General features: G+C 46.3%; 1 protein-coding gene across 1 annotated transcript in view; it reads left to right on the forward strand.

Annotated features, from left to right (window-relative positions):
• SLC4A5 (solute carrier family 4 member 5) overlaps positions 1-23,984 on the forward strand; it is an 88,050-nt gene that overhangs the window by 20,550 nt on the left and 43,516 nt on the right. Inside the window, exons 4-9 of the mRNA XM_004369184.2 lie at positions 13,993-14,153; positions 15,268-15,423; positions 17,005-17,106; positions 18,641-18,696; positions 22,022-22,179; positions 22,772-22,859. Coding sequence (XP_004369241.1) covers positions 13,993-14,153; positions 15,268-15,423; positions 17,005-17,106; positions 18,641-18,696; positions 22,022-22,179; positions 22,772-22,859 — 721 coding nt within the window. The remainder of the gene's footprint in view (positions 1-13,992; positions 14,154-15,267; positions 15,424-17,004; positions 17,107-18,640; positions 18,697-22,021; positions 22,180-22,771; positions 22,860-23,984) is intronic.

Here is a 23,984-nt window from a genome sequence, read left to right on the forward strand (position 1 = left end):
TGAAGGCTGTAGTCTTTGATCTTCATCAGTAAGTGCTTCAAGTCCTCTTCACTTTCAGCAAGCAAGGCTGTGTCATCTGCATATCGCAGGTTGCTAAAGAGTCTTCCTCCAATCCTGATGCTGTGTTCTTCTTCATGTAGTCCAGCTTCTCGGATTATTTGCTCAGCGTACAGATTGAATGAGTACGGTGAAAGGATACAACCCTGATGCACACCTTTCCTGATTTTAAACCACACAGTATCCCCTTGTTCTGTTTGAACGACTGCCTCTTGGTCTTGTACAGGTTCCTCATGAGCACAATTAAGTGTTCTGGAATTCCCATTCTTCTCAATGTTATCCATAATTTATTATGATCCACACAGTCGAATGTTTACGTGTGTTTTATTGACTATGCAAAGGCATTCGACAGGATCTAGAAGGAGGCTTCTCTTGAAATATAAAGGGGCCGGGCAGTCACTGTCTGCAGGGTGGTGGGTTTCCCTACAAGGCAGGCTTTTTGAGAACAGCATCTGAGGAGACCCTGGAAGATTCTCAGTATGACCTGGCTCAAACCAAAAGTGAAAGGAAAGTGGTATCTAGACGTTAAAATGACTGAACCCAATTCCAAGCAGATCCTAGAGAGGTGCAGCTTGAGAACCAACTCACAACGCAGTGGGGGCAGAGGAGCTGAGGGCTTCCCCTCATCTGAGTGCCCTTGCTCTACTTTTGCCCCAACCTCCTTTAATCGTCTCTCCAGCTAGCTCCATCCAATTTCCAGCTGTTTGTGGCAAGCCTCTAATGAGGTCAGAAGGAGGGTATGACCGTTGTCCAAGAAGTCCACCATAGCCTGGACAGTTTTTCTGGGTCCTCCTCCGGGCAAACTGCAACAGTAAAGGTGCTTGGGGCCAGGCCCGTTTAGGGTGTCACCCCCACCAAAGAATAGGAAGCATTTCCCTCAGCTAACAGACTGTGGGATCCATAGGGAAGCCAGAGGTCTTGGAAGTTTCCAGAATCTAAGAATCAGAAAATCCTAGGGGGTTTTGGGTCACCTCAGAGTAACAGGAGTAAACAATGTGTAGGGGGAGGGAACAACCCCTCACAGATGCTTAGGCCCCGGGAGGGTGGTAGGTCCAACTATACCCACATCAAAGAGAATGGGGGCAGGGACCCTTTAATAAAAGTATTTAATTTGCTCCAGGGAGTGTTTACTTTATTGCATTAGGAGATTAACAGAGTGAAAATCTCAAATCCGCAAGGAATTTTCCCCGGCGGTGCTTTGTCGGGGGTTATTAGTCTGGGGGATGTTTTGGGCCCTTGAAGGTGTCCCTCCTGGATGGATTTAAGTGGCTTTTTGAGCTGTGCTGAGCCTTACTCTTGTGCACACAAAAGGGACTGTGTGTGCTGACGTCATTTCTAATGTGATCAATGCGGATAGGTCAGACTGTTAATAATATAGATTTTTTTTTTTTTTAACTCTGTCTCTAGTATTTCCCTGCGGAAATGCAGCCAGCTGTTTGCTGATAATGACCTTGCCTGAAGGGGGGGCTGGATCAAGTGGGGTGGGGGCAACCCCCTGTCTGAGCAAACAATTTATCCAGAATTCCATTCTCTCTCAAGCCTGTGTCCACCTGACTGCAAGGGGAGGGAAGAGAGGGAGAGTGACCTGGGTTGGAGGCCACCCAAATGTGGAGGGCCCTTTGGGGTTACTCAAAAATAACTGGAGCTTAATGCCTCCCAAGAGCTCTGAAAGCAAAGCAAATTCCAAATCCAAGCTGCCTCTGATCTCAATTCAGAGCAGACCAAAAGCATGAACCTGCCAGAAGGTTCTTAGGAGACACACATGGTCTGAGAACATTCCTGCGCCAACCAGGAAAGGGCAGAAAGAAGGGCAGCAGAAGTGGGTCAGCTTAGTGAGGTCAAACCAGATCAGCACATTTGCAAAAGCCCTGAATGGGTCTCCGCATGTATCTTGAACGTTCTGTTCAACGTTGAAGCTGTTCCCCTTTAATTAAGATCGTGTATAATGCCCTTCCAGCATTATCTTCCCTCTCCATCTGGAGCACAATGCACCCCCAGCCCTCTGGTCTCACCACGCATCTGGAACCAACCTTATGGATCCGGACCTGCCCACTCTACGTGTAAAGCAGAGTAGGAAGCTGAACTCCCAGCGCAGAAATGATCAATGTCGTTCATTCATTCAACTGATGTTTACTAAGTGCTTGCAATCTGCAAGCCCTGAGCCAGGTTCTGGAGACACAAAAATGAACATGGCAGATGCCATCCCTGCCTGCTCAGGCTCACGGCTTAACAGGGCAGATAAGTGCATAACCAAGCATTTCATGATGAAGTGCTACAGAAGCACAGTGTAGGGCCACCTGACCCAGACAGGAAGACAGGAGGGTACAGGGAAGACTCCCAGGAGGAAGAGATGTTTAAACTGAGACCTGAAGGATGAGTCGGAGTTAGCCAGGAGAGGGTAGGGATGGAGGAAGAGGTCCCTGATTGGGGAAAATGGACATAGAGGAAGTGGCAGAAGTCCCTGTGGCTGGACTGTAGAGCCAGGAGCAGGAAGTGGCCGGGGCGTTATGCATACCCTGGTGTGGAGTTTGAACTTGATGTTGTGAACTTTGGAGGACCACTAAAGGACTTTAGGTCAGCAAGAGACAGGCTCACGTATGTGTTTTAGACTGATCACTGGTTTCGGTGTGGAGAATGGATGAAGGGAGGCAACACTCAGCCAGCTAGGAGACTGGTCCTGACCAGAGATGATAAGAGCCTGGACTAAGCTGTTGGATAGAAAAGAAGGGTGGAGTTGAAACACACTTTAACTGATAGACTTGACAGAACTTGATGGCAGATAGCATATGGGGGAGAAGGATAGTCAGGGAGATACCCAGGTTTCCAGCTTGGGCAAATGGTTAACCTGTGGTAGCAATTTAGAAAACACAAGAAGCATCGTAAGGTTTTATTTTGTTGGCTGTTTTGTTTTGTTTTAGGAGAGGTTGATGATGAGTTCTATTTTTGGCATTTATGTCTGAGGAAACTCCGAGTGAAGATGTCCAATGGGTCATCATGTAGATATATAAGTCTGGAGTTCAGAAAAGAAACTGGGTCAGCAACATAGATTTGTGAGTCATCAGCATCTGGATGGAAATCAAATCCATAGAAAAGGATATGATTCCTCCAGAGACCTGCAAAGTGAGAAGAGAGCCCAGAACAGAGCCCCCAGGGACACCAACATTTAAGAGATGGGCGGAGAAAGAGGAGCCCACAGAGGAAACACAGAAGGAGCAACCAGAGAGGTAGGAGGGGGAACGAGAAGAGTGTGGAATTCCTGGAAATCAGGAAAAGACATTCAAGATGGAGTGAGTGGCCAACAAGAACAAATGCATAGAAAGTTTGAGTGGGAAAAGAACTGAAGGTTAGAGCAACTCTGGCAGCCTCAGTGGAGGAGTGGGAGCTGAAGCTGGTGGCAGGGGGTTGAGAAGTTAGAAGTAAGAAGGCGGGTTCAGCAAGTGTGGACAATTCTTCCAAGACACTGGTCAGTGAAGGGGAGGAGCTAGAGAAGTCTCTCAAGGGCACATAGATGGGGTCAAGGGAGGCTTTTGTTTTTTGAGGTTGAGAGAGAGCCAAGCATATTGAATGCGATAGAAGGGGCTAGAAGAGAGAGGTTTAGAACTGCAAGAAGCTGATAGGGGCTGCGGCATGGAGGAGGGTCCTGGGCAAAGGTGGAGGGGCTCCCGGTCAGGAAGGCTGACACCTCTCCTCCTGTGACAACGCTGAAGGAGCAAAGGGCCAGGTGGCTGCAGCAGGTTTGGAGGCTGCAAGCAGGGAGTTGAGAGAGCTCCAGGCTGGTGACTTCCAGGCTGGTCTCTAGTTTGAGGAGGAGGAGGAGTGGAAGAAGTGATTGGAGAAGCAGGGAATTGCCAGGCAGTCTTGCAGGGATGAAGCAGGCAATTCTGGTTTACTGCAATGGAGCTGTGCACAGATATTTGTGGTCAGATGAAGGTTTTTAAAGTTGTTTGACTTTGATCTTCTACTTATCTGCTGATCTGGATGACTGTACTATTTGTCATTATCAAGCTGATTTCACATCCAGTATCTAACTTGGTCCTGCTCGCTGTCTCCACCTGTCAAACACTGATATCTGAAGTTTATATGAATCAGAACCTGGCTCAAGTTCCAGGTAAAATGGACAAGATTTCCCCAGGCCTCAGAGGCCCTAGGCTCCAGCCATGGCTTTCCCCTGCTAGCTGTGTGAATGCAGAATGGGGGCTGTGCTGGGGGCTTTCCTCCCCCAGACACAAGGTGATCGCTGACACCACAGCCCTGGGCAGGGCCGGGCCACCCTCAAAGGTCCTGCAATCAGGTTGGTGGCTCCATCCACACCGATGGGGAGAGCCAGGGAGTGATGCAAGGCCATCACCTGTGACCACAGACAGTAGGATCAGATTAGTTGGCTAGTGAGCATGATAGCAGGGCAGGGAATGGAGGGGGGATGGCAGAAACTAGGGCACTCAGGCATGACTGGCTGGCAGCTCCTCAGAACCCTGGAAGTGGTCAGCAAGAGGGACCACTGCCCACCAGCCAAAGACATCCTTGGAGAGCTCCCACAGTGCAGTTGTCAGGAAGGGAGGAGCCCCACCATCTGAGCACCTTGCATGCTAAGGGACCTCAGTTGAGATATACACCCACTCCTCACTTATTAACATGGATAGGTTCCAAAGACCAGGTCATTATGTGAAAATCGGCATTATGCGAATTTTGGAGAATGACAACAGCAGATCACAAAATGGAGGATGACTACATCATTACATAACTGCCAAATTACATCATTACATAACTGCCAAACCATTGAGAATCAAGGCCCAGTCATTCTACTCTTGCCTCGCACCTTTGCGTTCATTTCTGGCAGATGTATGTTGTTAATGAGCAAAATAATCAGACAGTAGATTTTTTACTATTGTCGTGAATGCAAAATATCAGATAACAAGATAATTGATAAATGAGGAGTGGGTATATACACATACAACCAAACCAAACCCATTGCTGTTGAGTCAATTCCAACTCATAGTGACCCTATACTCAGGCTATGAGTATGTATATATATATGTGTGTGTGTATGTGTGTACACACACGTATAAAAACCAAAACCAAACCCATTGCCGTAGAGCCGATTCTGACTCAGAGTGACCCTACAGGACAGAGTAGAACTGTCCCATAGGGTTTCCAACGAGCAGCTGGTGGATTCAAACTGCCAACCTTTTGGTTAGCAGCTGAGCTGTTAACCACTGTGTGACCAGGGCTCTGTGCATATACATACATACATACACACATATATATATATATACTTTAACTTTATTATGGAAATTTTCAAACATCAAAAGTAGATAGAAATATTATAATGAATCCCCATGTACCCATTACCCACCCTCATCAATAATCAATATTTATCTGTTTAAACCACTTTTTTCTTTTGTTTTGTTTGCTTTTGTAGTTTGTTTTTGCTGGAGCATTTTAAAGAAAATTCTCGACATAAACATTTCAATGCATTTTTTTTTTTTTTTACAAAATTAGGACTTCTTTTGTATACACAACCACAAATCATTGTATTATCTAACAAAATTAAGAATAATTCCTTAATATTATCTGATATTAGTGTAGATTTCCTCTATTATCTCAAAAACATCTCTTTTTACTGTTGGTTTATACAACTCAGAATCAAAACAAGGTCAACACATTGATTTTGGTGGCTACGTCTCCCCATCTTGTTAGGATTGGAGCTATCAGAATCCAGAGATGCCAAAGGAACAGTCCCTCCTGAAAAGTCTCTGGCACAGCACTTTGTGCGAAATCAAGCACCCTCCGTCCAGTCTGTCCAGCTCCAGCTCTCACAGCCTAAGCTCAAATGAGCTGTCAGGGCCTGTGTATGGTGCCCAAGGTGGACAGAAATGCCACAGTCATGGTTAGGATGTTATAGGCTGCCAGTAATAGAAGCCCACTCACACTAACTTCTGCTAAAGGAAGGAGCATCAGCAGAATTCTGGGGTGACCTCATGGTACCTGGGGAGGCACGCTGTCCTCTTTCTCTGCTTCTCTCTGGGCATCTTCTTCACTCTTCCATCACTGCAGCCGGCTTCCTATGCTTGTCCCTGCCCTTGGCCAATCCTCAGCCTTCATGTTTACATCTACTCTACTTAAGGGACCAACCCAGTGTTGGTAGCTCTTCCTCAGTCCCAATTCCTATTTCTTCAGAGAATCTGGTTTTTCCAACTTTGCTTGTTCCATCACTGTAACCCAGATCAGAGTTATGAGGAAGGCTGGTCATGTAGCATAAACCTGGCTTAGGGAACCCATCCCCATGGACTGCAGGCTAAGTGGACACCCCAAATATGCATTTTACACCTATGTAGTAGTGAGGACGGGGTCCTTGATGGTGCAAATGGTTAATGCACTTGGTTGCTAACCAAAAGGTTGGAAATTCGAATCCACCCAGAGGTGCCTTGAAAGAAAGATCTGGAGATCTACTCCTAAAAAATCAGCCATTGAGAACTCTGTGGAACACAGTTCTACTCTGACACACATGAGGTTGCCATGAGTCAGAATAGACTTGATGGCAACTGGTTAGTCATAAGGATATGTACTTTATGTAATCAATCTTTTGGCCACAGTTGGTGTTTCTAATGCTAACCAGAACTTCCAGAATTCTTTAAGTTGCCTGTGAGTATACAGGTGGTGAGGTTTTGCAAACCCATCCCCCTCTTGGACAAGCACCGCAGAGATCATGCCCTATCTTTGTACATGGGAATCGTCTGATGTCACTGCACCCCTACATCAACCCACCTGGCAGTGGAAAAGGGGAAACTGACCTGTAGGTCTAGGAGAACTTTGGAAAGATTGCCTTTTCCAGACTTTTCTTTCATTCCCAAAACATTTTAGGGGATGTTGTGTTAGGTCCTATGTGAGAATTAAAATGAGTAAGATATAACTCTGTTCTCAAAGTGTTTTATGATCTAGTAAAGGAATCCGCAAACTTTTTCTGTTAAAGTCCAGGTAGTAAATATTTTAGGTGCTTTGGTTCGTTTGTTTGTTACATGTGGTCTCTGTCTTTCCTCCTCCTCTTCCTCCTCCTCCTCTTCATCTTCCTCTTCCTCCTCCTCCTTCTTTTTTTTTTTTTTTTTACAACCCTTTAAAAATGTAAAAATCATTCTTACCTACCTGGCGATGCAAAACCAGGCTGTGGGGCACTTTAGCCCATGGACCATGGTTTGTTGTCCCTGAACTAGTGTAAAAGGCAAACGTGTGCTCATATACATGGATCATAAAACCCAGGATGATATATGCGAAGTGCTGACAACAGGGACTCTAAAGTCAAAAGACTTGCCCTCAAACCCTACTTCTTATAAGCTGCATGACTTTTAGCAGGCTCCTTGTCCTCTAAGAGTCCCTGTTGCCTCATCTGTACAGCAGGAATAGTAACAGACCTGCCTCATGGGATCGATTTGAGGATTAAATGAGATAATGCATGGAAAGTGCTTAGCTCAGTGCCCAGCACATAGAAAGCGCCCATTAACATTATTCCTAAGGGCCATGTGACAAATGACACAAAGTGTGGTGGGAGTCAGAGGAAGGAGCCGTCTCCTCAAGCTGGGTGCCTGAGGAAGCTTCATCATGGAGAAGATGGCCTTTGAACTAGGCCCTGAATCAGCGGAGGTGGAAGGGAGAAGATCTAGGTGGGGGAGAGGGCCTCTCCTGAGAGGCTTAAACAAGGGAAGTTTCAGCAAGAGAAGTTTCAGCAGACTCTGAGGGAGGCTGACAGGTGTGTAAATGGTGGTCCCATGGGGCCATTACAAACACATCCTGGCCACACAGGCAAGTGGCCCTCAGAGAGGTTTGGCACCAGAAGCCTCTCTCTGGAGGAGCCAGTTTAGAATTTGCTAGTAGCTTTGTCTGGTGGCGTGCACTCTGTGACAGGCTCCCTTCATGCCGGAATGAAGACATGACATACAGCAGGAGGGACCCTTCGCTGAATGCACAGGATTGGGAGCAGAGCCCCCCCACCCCCATTGCATTCACCACAGCTCCCTGGAATGCCACTCCACTGCCCCCTCCCCGCAGCTGCACCACCGCAGTTAATGACTTTCTGGGAGAAGAGGCTCTCTAGTAATGCCCATATTGCACAAGGCCCTCAGAGGAGGCTCCTAAGCCAAAAAAGGAAAGACTTTCAACCACAGGGGGTTGGCTAGTCAGCCATGGAAGATTGTGGTGTTGAATCTAGAACAGGCTAAGACAGAGAGCCCTACCTGTCTGGTCCTAGTCGCAGGCACATCTCATCTGCAGAGAAGGAGGCTTCCAGCCATCTTATCCCAGATCATCTTATCCTGAATCACTTAACTAATGTGCCTTGTTCTGATTCTACGCTCAGCAAACAGATTGCTGATGATGATTTGGCTTTCCCTGTATTTCTGGCTATAGTGAGAAATAGCAAGGGCTAGAGGATGAGAGTAACCAACACCTTTAACTGTTATAAATCTCATCAGAAATTAAATAAATTGGCTTTTGGGTTTATACATTAGCCTTTGCGAACTTGGTTAGCATTAGTCAGCAACCCTAAGCCCAATCATTTCTGGGACACTAAAAAGGACACATTCTAAGTCTGGACCGGGGAGGATCTCCCAAGAAGCCTGGGTGGCCTTTCTGGTGCTCAGCAGCCCATCCTGGTGCCTCTAAACTTCTTCACATGGATGTTGACCCATGACCCATACCTGTCCACTCAGTCTTTTATCCTTTATATGCTTTCAAATTCACTAACAAGGTTGGCTTGTGGGAATACACACCATCTGTGTAGTTTTAATCAGTTGTAGAAACAACTTTTTGGGCTGAGTATTTCACATACGGAGCTCTGGTGGCAGAGTGGTTAAGAGCTCAGCCAACATATTTTCATGCATGAGTTTGTCATTATATAGTGTGAATTTACCAAATAAATTGTAGGGATGGGCCAGAATTTGCTTTGGACTTCCCCTTTTGAAAAGACTTTTATCTCCCGTAAATCATTTCTTGGTGCCTCTGTCAAAGACAGAGCCTAGGGAGTAACCAATGATTCCTCAGACACCTCTAGGTCAATTCCTACTTGGCCTGCAAAGGGAATTAACACTGGCCTTCAGCTTCTGCTAGGAAATGTGGGGTTCTGTTATGACTCATACATGAAGTTCAATAGCTCTGCTGGATAAGGAAGAAAAACACATATTACTTTTTAGAACTGAATCTGTTAGAGTCACAAAATTTATTACAAACAAGTCTTGGACAGAAATCTGCAAACCGTGCTCAGTTGGGTTGATGCCTTTTCTGTTTGTTTATGGAGCTAATACCTGGTGTGTGTCTAACAGTCCAGGTCCCGGGTGGCCAAGAAGACTAGTTGTTTTTGCTATCTTGATTTAATAGAGGATGTTTCAAGGAGGAGACGTGATTGCACCCACTCCTTCCAGGTAGCCTTGCTCCTGTATATGCAGAAAGCTAAAGAACAGGTTGTCGGGAGACGGCTGCACAAGAATATCCAGCCAGATATTTGTGGGATGGTGAGGAGAGCAACCAACCAAAATGGCCCCATGACTGGGACACATCACACTTTTGGGTAGATGGGGCTGGGTATGGAGTAGCAAAAGGGTCTTCAATGGCAGGTGACAATATAGTTGATCTTGTGAATTTTTGAGCAAAAGAAGGGCTATATAAAGAATTGATTGAACAAGAGAAAGACTATTGGGGAGAAAGGTTGAGCATGTTCTCAATCAAAACATTTGGACCTTCTTTTGATCTCTTCCTTGTAAACTCTTATGTTAATGCAACTTTTAGAAAAACCTTACTATTGGTATCAATGCACACTTGGATCTACTATAATTTAAATGATGTTCCTCAAAACAGATTTTCAAGTGAAAAAACGTCAGCTATAACTTGGTGAGTCTTGGAGGCAAATGTCTGTCTCGTCTCTGCTCCAGGTGCCATGTTTCAGATCTTTGTCTCCCAGGCCTCCTCTAATCACCCTCTCCATTAGTGTCCCTCTAAACCCCTGGCCCAGCCAGGTGTCTTGTTCCAAAACTAAACCCACTGCCATCAAGTACATTCCGACTCATAGCGAACCTATAGGACAGAGTAGAACTGCCCATAGGGTTCCTAAGGCGCAGCTGGTGCGTTCAAACCGCTGACCTTTTGGTTAGCAACTGAGCTCTTAACCACTGCACCACCAGGGCTCCAGCAGTCTGGTTAACTGGTCTCAGATAAATGAATCGAATTGAGACATTACACATTGATAAAACAAAGTACTCACAGTCTGGCAAAGGAAAAGATGTCCAGCCTTAATAGTAAATTAAAAAAAAATGCAAACATGATATAATTTTTCAATTATCAAATGAAAAAAGGTGAAAAAGAATGAAAATGCTAGAGTTTGAGACTTCAGGGAAATGTTCAGCCTCATGCACATTGGTGGGAGTGTAAATTGTTACAAGTTTTCTAGAAAACAGTTTGGCAATGTATGTTATACATTTAAGAATGTGCAGACTTAGCAATTTCATTTCCTAGAATTTATCCCAAAGAAATGATTAAGCAGGGGCCAAGGATATTCAAAACAGCCTTGTTTATAATAAATAATAATTAGAAATAATCCAAATGTCCACAAACAGGATTGTTCCTATCGATTATGGTACATTCATACAACGAAATAATAAAGAGCCTTTAAAATATTATGTACCACAATGAATTTTAATTGTATGAATAGTTATAAACATGAAAAGATGTCTATTAGATATTATGCCCTTAAGGCCCTTAAAATGCTACTGGTGTAAAAGTGTGTGTGTGTGCACGCACGTGTGTGCATGCATATGTGCACACAGGAAGATCTAAAATGGTAGTCATCAAAATATCAACCATGGTGGCCTCTGGCTGAGGGGGTTTTGAATGACTTATTGTTTCCAAAATTACAAAAGTAATATTCTTTCTTTTTAAAAAAAATGTTGACAATAGCCAACACTAATAGAATATGTGTATTATGGGCTCTAATTGTTACATAACTAGTACTATCCTTAAAGAAAACAAAGGTGATAAAAGATTAAGTAACTTGTCCAAGGTCCACAGCAAATAAAGGATGGAGCTGACACTCAGAATCTGGCAGTCTTGCTCCACAGGCTGTGGTCTCTTATACTAATTAACCCAATTAAAGGATGAAAGTCTCCTAACCAGCCCCCTAAGAATCTCACTCTTCTCCTCAGAAGTAGCCATTGATACCTGTTTGACATGTATCCTTCCAAAACTTTTGCTGGGCATTTCCTAACACACACACACACACACACACACGTTTTTCTTTTTAGTACAATGGATGGTCCATCCTGTCAGTATGCACAGTTTGCCCTTACACTTTTTACCTCTGGGGTAGTCTACAGCATGGACATGTGGGATTGAGGCAACTATTCCCCTAAGAACTGGGGGGTACCAGTTATTCACCCACAGATGTGTAATTATACTCCTCTCATAATTTCCTGGAAATGGAATCACTGAATCAGAAAAGATACCCGCTTTAAACATTTCAAGAGGCTTCCCAATTACCTACACCAACAAGGTTGTGCCATTGTTATGGATTGAATTATGTCCTCCAAAAATGTGTGTCAACTTGGCTAGGCCATGATTCCCAAAATTATGTAATTGTCCACCATTTTTTCATCTAATGTGATTTTCCTATGTGTTGTAAATCCTACCTCTATAATGTTAATGAGGCAGGATTAGAGGCAGTTATGTTAATGAGGTAGGACTCAATCTACAAGATTAGGTAGTATTTTGAGTCAATCTCTTTTGAGATATAAAAGAAAGAAGCAAACAGAGAGATGGAGGACCTCATTAACAGTAAGCAAGAAGAGTCAGGAGCACACGCGTCTTTGGACCCAGGGTCCCTGTGCTGAGAAGCTCGTAGACCAGGGGAAGATTGATAATGAGGACCTTCACCCAGAGCTGACAGAGAGAGAAAACCTTCCACTAGAGCTGGTGCCCTGTATTCAGACTCCTAGCCTTCTAAGCTATGAGAGAATGAATTTCTGTTTGTCAAAGCCATCCACTTATGGTGTTTCTGTTATAGCAGCACTAGATAACTAAGACAGCCATTAAGCCTGCAGTATGAACAAACAAACAAAAAACTCTCTTGCCGTAGTGCCAATTCTGACTCATAAGTGACCTCCTATGTTGCAGAGTAGAACTGTTCCATAGGGTTTTCAAGGTTATAGCCTTTTGGAAGCAGATTGCCAGGCCTTTCTTGCAAGGTGCCTCTGGGTGGGTTCAAATTGCCAACCCGTTGGTTAGTAGTGGAGTGCTTAACAGTTTGCACCACCCGAGGACTCAACCTGCAGTATATGAGTGCCCATTTCCCTGTATTTTCACTGACACAGGAAGTTGTCAATCTTTTTAATTTTTGACAATCTGCAAAATGAAGAATGTTATTTCATTTGTTGTAATTTAAATGTCCTTGCTTACTAGTGAAGTTGAGCATCTTTTCCTATGTTTATTGGCCATTTAAATTCCTTGGAATTGTTCACTTTTCTATTGGGTAGTTTGAGTTTTTCTCATTGATTTGAAGGAGCTTTGTTATATTACAAATATTAGTCCTTTGATGCTCTGTTTGTTGCAAATATTTTCCCCAATATATTACTTTTCTTGTAACTTGGTTTATAGCTTATTTTGTTTTCTAGAAGTTTTAATTTATTTTATTTTTATATACTCAAATCTATTTTTTTTCTCTATGGTTTTATGTCTTGTTTAAGGAGTCTTTCTCCACAATCACGGATAGAAGAATCTTCTGTATTCTCTTCTTGTACGTTATTAGTTTTGTTTATAGATTTATTTTTTATATTTAGACTTTAGTCCACATAGAATTTAATATTGTGTTTGGTAAGAAGTTGGGACTTAACTTTTTTTTATTTTTAGATTGATCATCTTTTAAACAAGTCCTTTTTCAAAACCTGAATTCCCAGGTGGGTCCAGATCTGTTTCTAGACCGTTGATCCATCAATTCCTCGGTCTACTCCCAGACTGGAATCACGCTGTTTTAATTACTCAAGCTTTTCAGCCAGTTTTTATATCTGCTAAGGCTTGTCCCACTCATATTCTTCCCCTTTTTTAAACTTTCTCTGACCATGTTCCAACGTTCACTTTTTCAGAGGAATTCGCTAATTATGTTCCAAAAATACTCCCTTGGGATTTTGATTGGAATAGCTTGAAGCCACACTGTAATGTGAGGTTGACATCTTACAAAGATGAAGAAGGAGTCCCCAGTAGCGCTGCCCTCTGAGGGGTAGGCGTGCTTGGTGTTGCCTTTGCCCATTGTCCAAGGCCTTCCCCCTTGGCCTCTCTATCCCAGCCTCTGATTCCCAGGCTTCTGAGAAAAGACAGCTTTCTGCACATCCTTGGTTTAAGCTCTTTCCTTCCCCCATGACATTTGGATTTTAACCTGAGCTTTCAGAGCCAAAACCCTAAGAGTGAGAATCATGGAAACCTCAGGCCCTGCAGCAGAACCTGTGGGGAAAATACTTGTTGTCCCTGCTTCTAGCAAATCACACCTGTAAGGCTCAACACTCAATGCCTCACGAGTGACCAACCCTGGGTTCCAGATGACACTTTTTGTTAACCGCTTTATTGAGGTATAATTTATGTACGGTAAAATTCTCTCATTTTAAGTGTACAGTTAAATGGCTTTTTGGTACATTTACAGAATGTGGAACCATCACAACCCAAATTTAGCTTATCTCCATCACCCCACAAATGGAGCACAAGGAAATCCCTCAGCCCGTTTATAGCCGTTCTCTGGATGCCTCTGTCCTGAGCATGACAGTGTCAGGAGGAGTGGGGGAGACAGTCACGGGGTCCCCAAGAGACCATCTGCCTGTGGGTCTAGGACCAACATCCCAACAGTATCCACAGCACAACTCCCAGGCTCCTCCTGAGGGTACTGGCCAAGCTGAGCCCCATCCTTACCCCTTCCAGGTGGATAAAGTTTGAAGAAAAAGTCGAGGAAGGAGGCGAGCGCTGGAGCAAGCCCCACGTGTCCACACTGTCCCTGCACAGCCTCTTTGAGCTCCGAACCTGCCTGCAGACGGGGACTGTGCTGCTGGATTTGGATGGTGGCTCCTTACCACAGATCATAGGTGAGGCAGGGGCTGCCGTGGGCATCTCTCCTGCAGTCCTCACAAACCAGGGCAGCTGCCCCTCTTTGTGCCCAGCTGGCCCGTCACTGACATCTGCCTGATTCTGCAGACCAGGTTTGCTATGATGCTCCCAAGGCAGCATCACAGAGGCTCCCAGTTTCAGCCCCACAGCTGCTTAGAGAGGAAAAGATAATCCTCATAAATACCATCCACCAGTAAAGTAAAAGTAGGGGCAGTGGTAGTTCAGTGGTAGAAGTCTTCTGTGCAGGAGACTCGGGTTCGGTTCCCAGCCAATGCACCTCAAGCTCAGCTGCCACCCATCTGTCAGTGGAGGCTTATGTGTTGCTATGATGATTAACAGGTTTCAGCAGGGCTTCCAGACTAAGACAGACTAGGAAGAAAGACCTGGTGATCTACTTCCAAAAATCAACCAATAAAAATTCTGTGGATCACAGTGGTCCCATCCTGTAGTGCATGGGGTCACCATGAGTCGGGGGCTGACTCCATGGCAGCCAAAACAACAACAAATGTAACAAAGAGGAAACGAGCCTGTCAGCATGGTCAGAGACAGCTATTGCCAACCCGTTCCTATTCAGGATAAATGCATCGTCATTCATCATTAGGAAATTAGCTTTTATTTAGTGAAGTGGCAGAGGGAGGAGGTAGCTTGCCTTTTTGTCCCTGAAATTTTTTATGAGCTTTATCCTGGCACATTCAATTTTGCCAGAAATATTTTGTTCAAATACTTTTCTAAAGAGAATTCATTTAGGACCAAAACCATTTAGCACAGTACTTTTGTGCTTGTTGGGACCCTTTCATATATACTATTTCATTTCCTTTTCATGATAACCTTGATAGAGCAGAGAATTCCACACACATTCATGTACCTGCAGACACGGACACATACGTCTGTTACCTACAACGAAACTGAAGGTTCGTGACCTGACCCAGATTCCACAGTTAGGGGCAAAGCCAGGACTTCTGCTGCATTTCCTGCCACCTCTAGCTCACTTTTAATTCCACTAGTGACAAATGAAGCTGAAGACCCTCACACCCTGCGTCCACTCTGCCCAGCTGTGTCCCACGTGGACGAGGCACTTTGTTTCCCACACAGATGACGTCATTGAGAAGCAGATCGAGGATGGCCTCCTGCGGCCAGAGCTCCGGGAGAGGGTCAGCTATGTCCTCCTGAGGAAGCACCGTCACCAGACCAAGAAGCCCATCCACCGCTCCTTAGTGGACATTGGGAAGTCAGTGTCTTCCACCACAAGTGAGTCAGGCCATGCATGGTAGACACTGGGCATTCGGGGGGCCAGCGTCAGGCCCCGGTGCCAGTGGGCCCACCTCAGTGGCCAGCGGTGTCTCGGCGGCTTGGAGGCTTCATTATGTCCTGAAGAAATGCTGAGGTTCTGGGAAGCCCTCCTCAGCCCCCTTCTCTAGCAGGCTTTCATGGACCCCAGCCACACTCCAGTGCTGTCCCCACCACCAGAGCAGGACATTTCTAGGCAGAGAGGTAGTTCTCAGCCTGGGCTGCACATTGGAATCACCTGGGGTTTGAGCCATGTACTAGTACCAGGACACCCCCTCACCCAAGAGTTGCATTCAGTTGGTCTGGGGTATGGCCTGGACAGCAGGATTTAGAAAGCTCCCCAGAAGATTCTTATGTGCAGACAAGGCTGGGAAATGCTGGTGGAGGAGCTTATTTATGGAAACGGGCTTGAAAATTTCACACCCAACCCCCAAGAGGAGCCAAGAGCCTCAGCAGAAAATGGCGCACATCACGGTGGTCGAAGGGGCTAGGTTAGTATCGAGGGCCTTTAGACCCGGCAGCTGGTGTCATTCTGATTAGCAGAGCCTGGGGCCATTAAGGAAGGGTGGACTGTTCCATGGTCACATCTCAGAGTCCAACCCTCCACGCTCAGAACCTCAGCAATGCCCAGGGACATTAGGCCTGCTGAACCTGTCAGACAAACACAATAACCAGAACGAAGTTGATAAACTCGCCAAATAAAGAACCTTGAGAGTGTCTTTAAATGAGCTGATTAAAAATGGAAAGTGTTCCGCATTATCACAATACCTGAAGATAGATATTTAGCATTTTGCTACATGCCAGGCACTGTTCTGAGCACTCCACACATGTCAACTCACTTCAGCCTCTCACTAATCCTGTGAGTTAAGTACTGTTCTCATTATACTCATTTAACAAATGAGGAGCCTGAGGCACAGAGAGGTTAAGTAACTTGCCTAAGGTCACACAGCCAGAAAGTGGTGGAACAAGGATGACCTAGGCAGTCTACTTAATCAGTTTTGTATCTATCTCACTTTCAACAGTACACACATTTTCCCTGTAATCTGGTTCACACTATTAACTTGCTTCTAAAACAAACAACAGAAACAACAAAAAAACGACTTTCCTTTTGGGGAAAGAATCTTTTTATTTATTTTTTAAATGTTATTTTGTAGCTATTATTGAGAATACACACAGCAAAATATACACCACTTCAACTGTTTCTACATGTACAATTCAGTGACATTGATTACATTCTTGGAGGTGGGCAACCCTTCTCACCCTCCTTTTCTGAATTGTTGCTCCCCATTGACACCACCCCCTAAGGTTCTTACCTAATTTTTTAAGTTGCAGTTGTCACTTTGATCCCATATAGATAGTTCTTGAAAGAGCATAATGCTGAAGGCGGACATTAAAAACCCTTTTTTCCCTGGAAGGGGAAGAGACGTGTCTTGCAGCCCAGCTTTAGTTCAAATGATTATAAACTTCCACCGTGCTTATCAGAGAGGCTGCACTACGCCAGCAAGGATGCCCAAGCCAAGTGTTTTCTATTTCTCCTCCCAGATCGCAGCCCTGCCCGCAGTCCTGCAGCTGGCACAAGTCTGCACCATTCCACCGAGGACCTGAGGATGCGAGAGAGCTCAAACTACGGACGTCTGCGTGAGTGTGTCCTCTGCTCCAAGTGACAAGTCTTCGTGAGGGTGTGTCTCTGTCCTGAGTGACAGAGTCTGCGTGAGGGAGTCTCTGCCCCGAGTGATGGAGCCTGCGTGAGGGGGTCTCTGTCCCGAGTGACGGAGTCTGCGTGAGGGGGTCTCTGCCCTAAGTGAGGGAGTCTGTGTGAGGGTGTCTCTGCCCTGAGTAACAGAGTCTGCCTAAGGGGGTCTCTGCCCTGAGTGACATAGTCTGCATGAAGGTGTCTTTGTTCTGAATGACGGCCTCTTTCTGGCTGTGGCAGCTGTGGAGTGTAGACATTTTCATAGATGCAGTCAAGGAGATAAGGCCCAGGATCTGCCTAGAATCCTCAGGATGTGCCTCAGGAGAAATCGGACTTTCACCCTGAAACTCAGCTGCCCTCAGGGCCGGACTTACTACCATAGTCTTCTAAACAATGACTGAGAAACACAGCTCTAAACCAAGTCCTGGCATAATCAATACCCAATCCTACGTTCTAGGCATTTTTAACTTAGTCGATACCTTTGCTTTCACGAAACTGATTGTTTTCCCTATTTTTGGTGAAAGGCCTTCCTAGAAACTAAATTAAAAACAGGATAGGTCCTTTCCCAGGCCCCATGGCATGATGACAGCCTCCGTCATAATTAAGATGAGATGCTGACAGACGCACACCCCCTATGTGCTGGGAAAGTGTCAGGAGGGCTTATGAGGTGACAGGTCGCAGACCCGGCTTTTCAGGCAGTGTGGGATGAACAGTCTGGTGAGTTGTAGGAACTTGGAAATGAAGAGTAAAAGAAAAGCAGTGTGAAGGATTGTCTCCCTTTGAGCACTTTTACTAAAATGCCAAGATAAGAGCAAGAGCAGCCAAGGGCTGGGCCTCTGACCAGGCCCAAAGAGTGATTGTGAGGCCCCATGGTTGCATGGTTTGCTCCTGCCCTTTTCTCTCTGTATCTAATGGCCCAGATCACGTGGTCTTCCTGTCCTTGGTTATGCCAAGTAGGGGTCCACGTAGCCACAGTCAGGAGCTAGCGACGCAATGTGGCTCCGGAAAGAGCCTTCCACACAGTTTATTCACGGTTTCTGAAGCCACCTCTGTGCCCGGTACTGCTCGGTGCTGGGGACACAGATAACAGGCACAGTCTCTCTTCTTGTAGGAGTAAGTGATTACAGCTTTGTGTGCAATGGGCTGTAGTCCAGGTACACACCCCTCACTGTGGTGGCCCAGCCCACAGACCCCACCCAGGAAGACTCAGCAAGGAGGAGACATGGGACTGAGCAGAGGTGGAGACCAGAGCAGATCAGGAGTGAGATGGAAGAAGTGGAACCCAGGGTCTGGCCAGTCTTGCCAGACAGTTGGCGTTGAAGGGCAGGAAAGGAGATGATGATGGCTCACGGGGGCTGCAGGATTGGGGGGGGGGGATGTTTTGCTTTGGTCAAGAAGATGGGAGAGGCCTGTGTAGCAGCCAAGAGAAAAGACCCTGTGGGAGCCTGGATTCCCCTAACGGGCCTTCTTTCCCTTCTCTCCTAGGTCACGCCCAGAGCAGAAGCATGAATGACATTTCTCGAACACCAAACACAGACCAAGTAATAAAGCCCTCGCACAGGGCTGCGCTGGAGGGCCAGGCTGAGGCTGGGGCTGGGAGGAGCCTTTAGTTTCAAAGGCAGGGAGCCCCTACAGGGAGAAGCCCACTCCCATGAAGGAGCAGGTATCCCAGGAGGGACCCCACTGGGGTCTGGGTGCCTTGGTGATGCTGCTCAGCCTGTTAGCCAGGTCCTGGGAGGAGCAGGGGACAGAGAAGCATGGTCAGATGAGGAGCCAGCTGTCACTAAGCTTGGAATTTGTTGGAAGCTTACATAGGTTCACCTCCCCATGACGGGGGAGCACCTTTAAAGATGGGCTGGGGGATTTAGGCTGGCAGACGGAAGGCGATGGGGCCTCCTTGTGGGGACAATAGTGATAGTTAATTAACTGGACTGTCAGGAGATCGTGTCTTCTTCCTAGGGGAGGGCAGGGGAAAGTGTTTGTCTCCTGCCAGGTTCAGAATCCTACAAATAGGTTGAGCCCAAGTTCTAAGGCCCACAGCCCAAAAGCCCCTTGATTAGGCCTCCTGAGGAGTCCAGAGAGGCCCCCTTGATTCAAGCCCTGCACACCTCAAGGGCAGGTGGCTTCACGGTCCCCTTTTCTGTGCCCCGGAGGTAGGAGGAAAGGTGCAGAAGGAAACCTGATACTTGGGGAGGAGTCCTCAGGGGCTTGGTGACCTCCAGGCCTTCAATGATATGCCCAAGCTTGGTGGAAAGCAAAACAAAAGCCATCCCTCAGGTCAGTGTTGTGAGAGCTGTCTGGTGACCAGAATAATAAAATAATAAGAACAACAATGACAACATCAACCAACATTTAAGGTCCACACACTGCATGTATGACGCTGCTGAACATTTTCTGTGCTTCATGAAGGTGTTATTATTATGCCCATTTTACTGATGAGAACATTGAGGCTTAAAGCGGTTAAGTAACACGCCCAAGTTCACACAGCTGAAAAGGGGTAGAACCATGATATGAACTCAGGAAGTCTGACTCTAGAGCCCTTAATTTGGGAGTAATTTAGGTACAGGTATTCTGGAATTTTGGGAGAAAGCCCTGGTTATCTCCTTTTGAAATGGCACAGCCTTGAAGAGCCTATGGAGCACAGTTCTACTCCGCATCACATGGGGTTGCCACAAGTTGGAATCAACTCGATGGCAACCGGTTTGGTTTGGGTTTTATTCTGGAATATTGTTCAGAAGGAAACACCACTTTATAACAGTCATATACACAGACAATGGAGCCAAGATAAGAAATCATTGCCTAGTAGAAGTTTTTCACAACCTATTTTAATGAACGAGTAAATGGTAATAATAATAATAACTATCATTTTTACCAGGCAATGCTTCCTTGATTTAGGGCTTAGAACTCAGCACCTGACTCCAGTGTCCAGCTCTTCTAACTGATGCCCCATGCTGCCTGTCTTCGTATTTACAGCATCCGTGGTTTAAACTCCAGTGAACGCCCTTTAGATACAAGCCCAGAGGCATTTGCTTTATAGGCTCTTCTTTCATCTTTGGTTTTCGCAAAGCTACTCCATGCCAGCCTTCAGTGACGGGCTCCCAGTGAGCCGAGTGTGGATTCAGACAGGAAGTGGGGTCATCAGGGCCCTGGTCAGACAAGCCCATGTCCAGGCTGTGGTCAAGCCAAGGTGGCCAGATTGCCAGCATGCTCCCGATCAAACATGTCACAAACGCGAGGAAGGACCAAGGTTCTGTTTCAACTCCTTTTGTCTCCTGGCCCTGGTGTTTATTGGGCACCCCAAAGGGTTGTGTTCAGAGTAGTGTTCTTCAGGGCTCTCCTGCCCACCCCACTTCGCCTCCTCTCCCCTGGACTCACCCTCTGCCTGATGCTCAGGGCCATGGAGGTGGCACAGGGATGGAGCCCTCCGTCCCGAAGAACTCTGCTGATTAATCAGCTGACTATGCTGGGACAAAGAGCCTTTTTGAGTCAGGGAGACTGGCCTTCCCGTTAACTCTTGCCTTTGCTTATTCTTACCATATTAGGATCCTTGGGGCTGTTGCTGGTTGCCTGTGGTTGTGGAGAGTTGTTTGCTTTTTTTTCTGATTGGATTTAAAAGATTATAAAGGTTCAGGCTTTGCTTACACGTGTATCACACCCTGTGTGTGAGTCTAATCAGGAAGCAGCTGTGGGCCCAAAGGGGCAGGACCCAGTAGCCACGTACATGACCACAGCAGTCTCCTTCCCCAGGGACCTGTGTCTTTGCAGAGCTTGTGAGAAACAGATATTGCTGTGCACACAGGGGAGACTCTGGCGGGGAAATCTGACATCCACAGGACCTCTCTTTGGCACTCTCCTCCACCTTCAAGGCCCTTTCCCCCTTTGTTGGCCCCTGCGGACTTCAACCAGCCTTGCCCTCCCGAAATGCTTCTTCTCCATCCTCTCTCATCAAAATTATCTTTGTCCCTTGCCTGTCCCTTCATTGTCCTAAGTGAAAGCAATCTGATAAACTAATTTATTCTAAGATGCTAAGGACTGAAAAGAGATTGTGTGTGCCCACCCCTGGGCTATTTTCATCATAAAAGAGGACACCAGAGGAGTCAATGTCTTCACCCTAAGAAAGAGTCATAAACCAGAGAGTAGGAACAAGATGGTGCAGAGGGCTTGTCTCCAATACCTCTCAGATCAGACCCTGCTCGGTCTGCCTATTTTGTCTTCCTGCCCTGAACAAACACTAGTCAGAGGGACTAGAGGGTGGCCATCTTAGTCGTTTCAGTTGGAAAGTCTTAAAAGTTATGAAAGTCTCCTCAGGAGGTCCCCTGGGGGTGGAAGGCTCCTGCAGACATGGAGGTGGGGCCCAGGGGTTCCAACCCATTTGCCCTGACAATCAGAACATGCCTTCTCCTTCCCACAACCACCAAAGGTGGAGGCAGAGAGAGGAGGTCTTGGCGGCTGGAGTGTAAGAGCTAAGACTCATGGTCGACTTAGGCCAGAGGAGAGTGGCTGAGGGAATGAGGCCTGAGGCACAATGCTGGCAAGCCCCCTGGGGCTTTTTTCTCTGACCCCTCAATTCACATTTCAGTTGAGAAAAATTTTCACCCATGAAGGAATGTCTTAGGGGTCAAATCTTTGGCAGTTCCTTCTATAATTAAGCCATCTACAAAGGCTTAGTTAGTCCTTGGGGTTAATCAACTTTGAATCTCTTCATCTAAAGCATGGGAGAGAGTGTTCAGTTACTTTTTTCATTCTCCTGAGACATGTTGGGAGAATTTTTAAAGTTAGGCCTCTGAAAGGAGTGAGGGAGTGAGAGCTGAAACCACTGGGTGTGGGGTGTGTCCATGGACATCTTGTCTTCCTCTTCCTGATCAGCGGAAAAACAAATTCATGAAGAAGATCCCCAAGGACTCAGAAGCATCCAACGTGCTAGTGGGTGAGGTGGACTTTCTGGATCAGCCTTTCATCGCTTTTGTGCGTCTCATCCAGTCTGCCATGCTGGGAGGGGTGACCGAGGTACCCGTCCCCACCAGGTAAGCAGCCATTTAAATCTGCCCACCACGCTCAACCTAATGCAGCCAACAGTCCAGGCAATCAGCAAGCAGTGATGGTAGAGGTGCCCCTAAAACATAGAAGGAAAATTAGAGAATTTTCTAAGGAGGGAAATCTTCTGACTAGAAAAGAGTTTTGGGAAGTTTATTGAAAATGATCACAAATGAGGCAATGTTTGCACAATATGATGAACATAACCAATGTCACTGAAATATACATGTAAAAAGTGTTGAACTGGTAAATGTTTTGTTATGTATATTTTTACCACAGTAAAAGTTTTTTTAAAAAAATCACAAAAAAGAAGGATGCCAGCAGCTGGGAGAGGTGCTGTTCAGTGGGGTTGGGCAGTAAGACAGTGCTCAAGGGGGAGATGTTTCTCCAAAGCAAACATAGCATTCATAAGAGGGAAGGAACAAGCTTATGGTCAGCTAAAAAGTTACGAATACTGCTCAGTGCCAGAAAATCCTTCTGTGCACCTGCTTCCACCTCCCATCCACTCCTTCTATTTTTCCTTCTCATTTTTCTCCTTCTCTTCCATCTTCTTCATCTTTTCCTTCATCTTCTTCTTTGCAGATTTCTGTTCATACTGCTGGGACCTTCTGGGAGAGCAAAATCCTACAATGAGATTGGCCGTGCCATTGCAACCCTCATGGTAGATGATGTACGTGGTAACAAGAAGCATGTGCTCTTGGACATTATGGCCCCTGCACTAAGCACTATGCATTCATTCATTCATTCACTCATGCATGCATGCATCAGGAAGCACATTTTGAGCACCTGCTGGGTGCCAGGCTCTGTGCAGAGTCCTGAGGATTATGAGCATCAGGCAATAGTTGTGCCCTCTAAGAGCCCCAGTCAAGTGGGAGAGACAGATTTCTAATCATAAAATTAACTGCGGGCTAACTCTGCCAAGGAGTCACAGATGAGGGGACTTTAAAGCTATGGGTGAGCAGGAGTTACGAAGCCACAGCTTGAGCCTGGGAGGTGGGCATTCCAGACAAAGGAGACAGGGGCAAAGGCTCAGAGATGGAGACACTGGATGGAAGTGGTTTATGGAGGCTCAGTGTAAGAGCTTCGAGGGCAGAAGGTGACACCAGAGAGGGGAGCCGGAGATTACACAGAGCCTTGTAGGCAGAGCTGAATGTTCACACTCCAGGGACAGAGTATGACGGGGAGCCTAAAGGACTTTAACCACGGGCATGGCCTGATCAGATCTGTGATTCAGAAAGCACACCTGGAGACAGTGTAGAAAGACAGCCTGACCTTCCAAAGACGAAGGGCTAAACTGTTGCTGTCCAGTCAGTTCTGACTCATGGCGAACTCCTGTGCATCAGCGTAGAACTGAGCTCTATCGAGTTTTTAATGGCTGATTTTTCAGAAGTGCCTTCCTTCCAAGGCACCTCTGGGTGGACTCAAACCTCCAACAGTGGAGTTTGTTAGCTGTATGCACCGCCCAGGAACTCCGATGAAGGGCTAGGAAGTAATGAACAGACTTGAAATACCTGAGCTTCTTGGACTGGGCTTTGCAAAGGTTCTCTAAAGCGCTGTTCTGTGGAAAACCAAAATCAGAAAGGCTAAGCAACTCAACCAAAGTCCGACAGCTAGAGTATGGAGGCCTGGCCCTTCAGGCCTCCCCATTCCCCAGTGTGCCGTATTTCACCTGCCTCCTTGTATTCTCCCCTTGAAAACTGAGAGCGGGTTGGCAGCGGGAACAATGGTCCAAAGTGATTTTCTTTGAAACTGTATGTGATGTGCTCCTGAGGAGTGGGTAAGAAGGGCAGGTCAG

Source organism: Trichechus manatus, unplaced genomic scaffold, assembly GCF_000243295.1.
Source record: "Trichechus manatus latirostris isolate Lorelei unplaced genomic scaffold, TriManLat1.0 scaffold00004, whole genome shotgun sequence".
Taxonomy (NCBI): domain Eukaryota; kingdom Metazoa; phylum Chordata; class Mammalia; order Sirenia; family Trichechidae; genus Trichechus; species Trichechus manatus.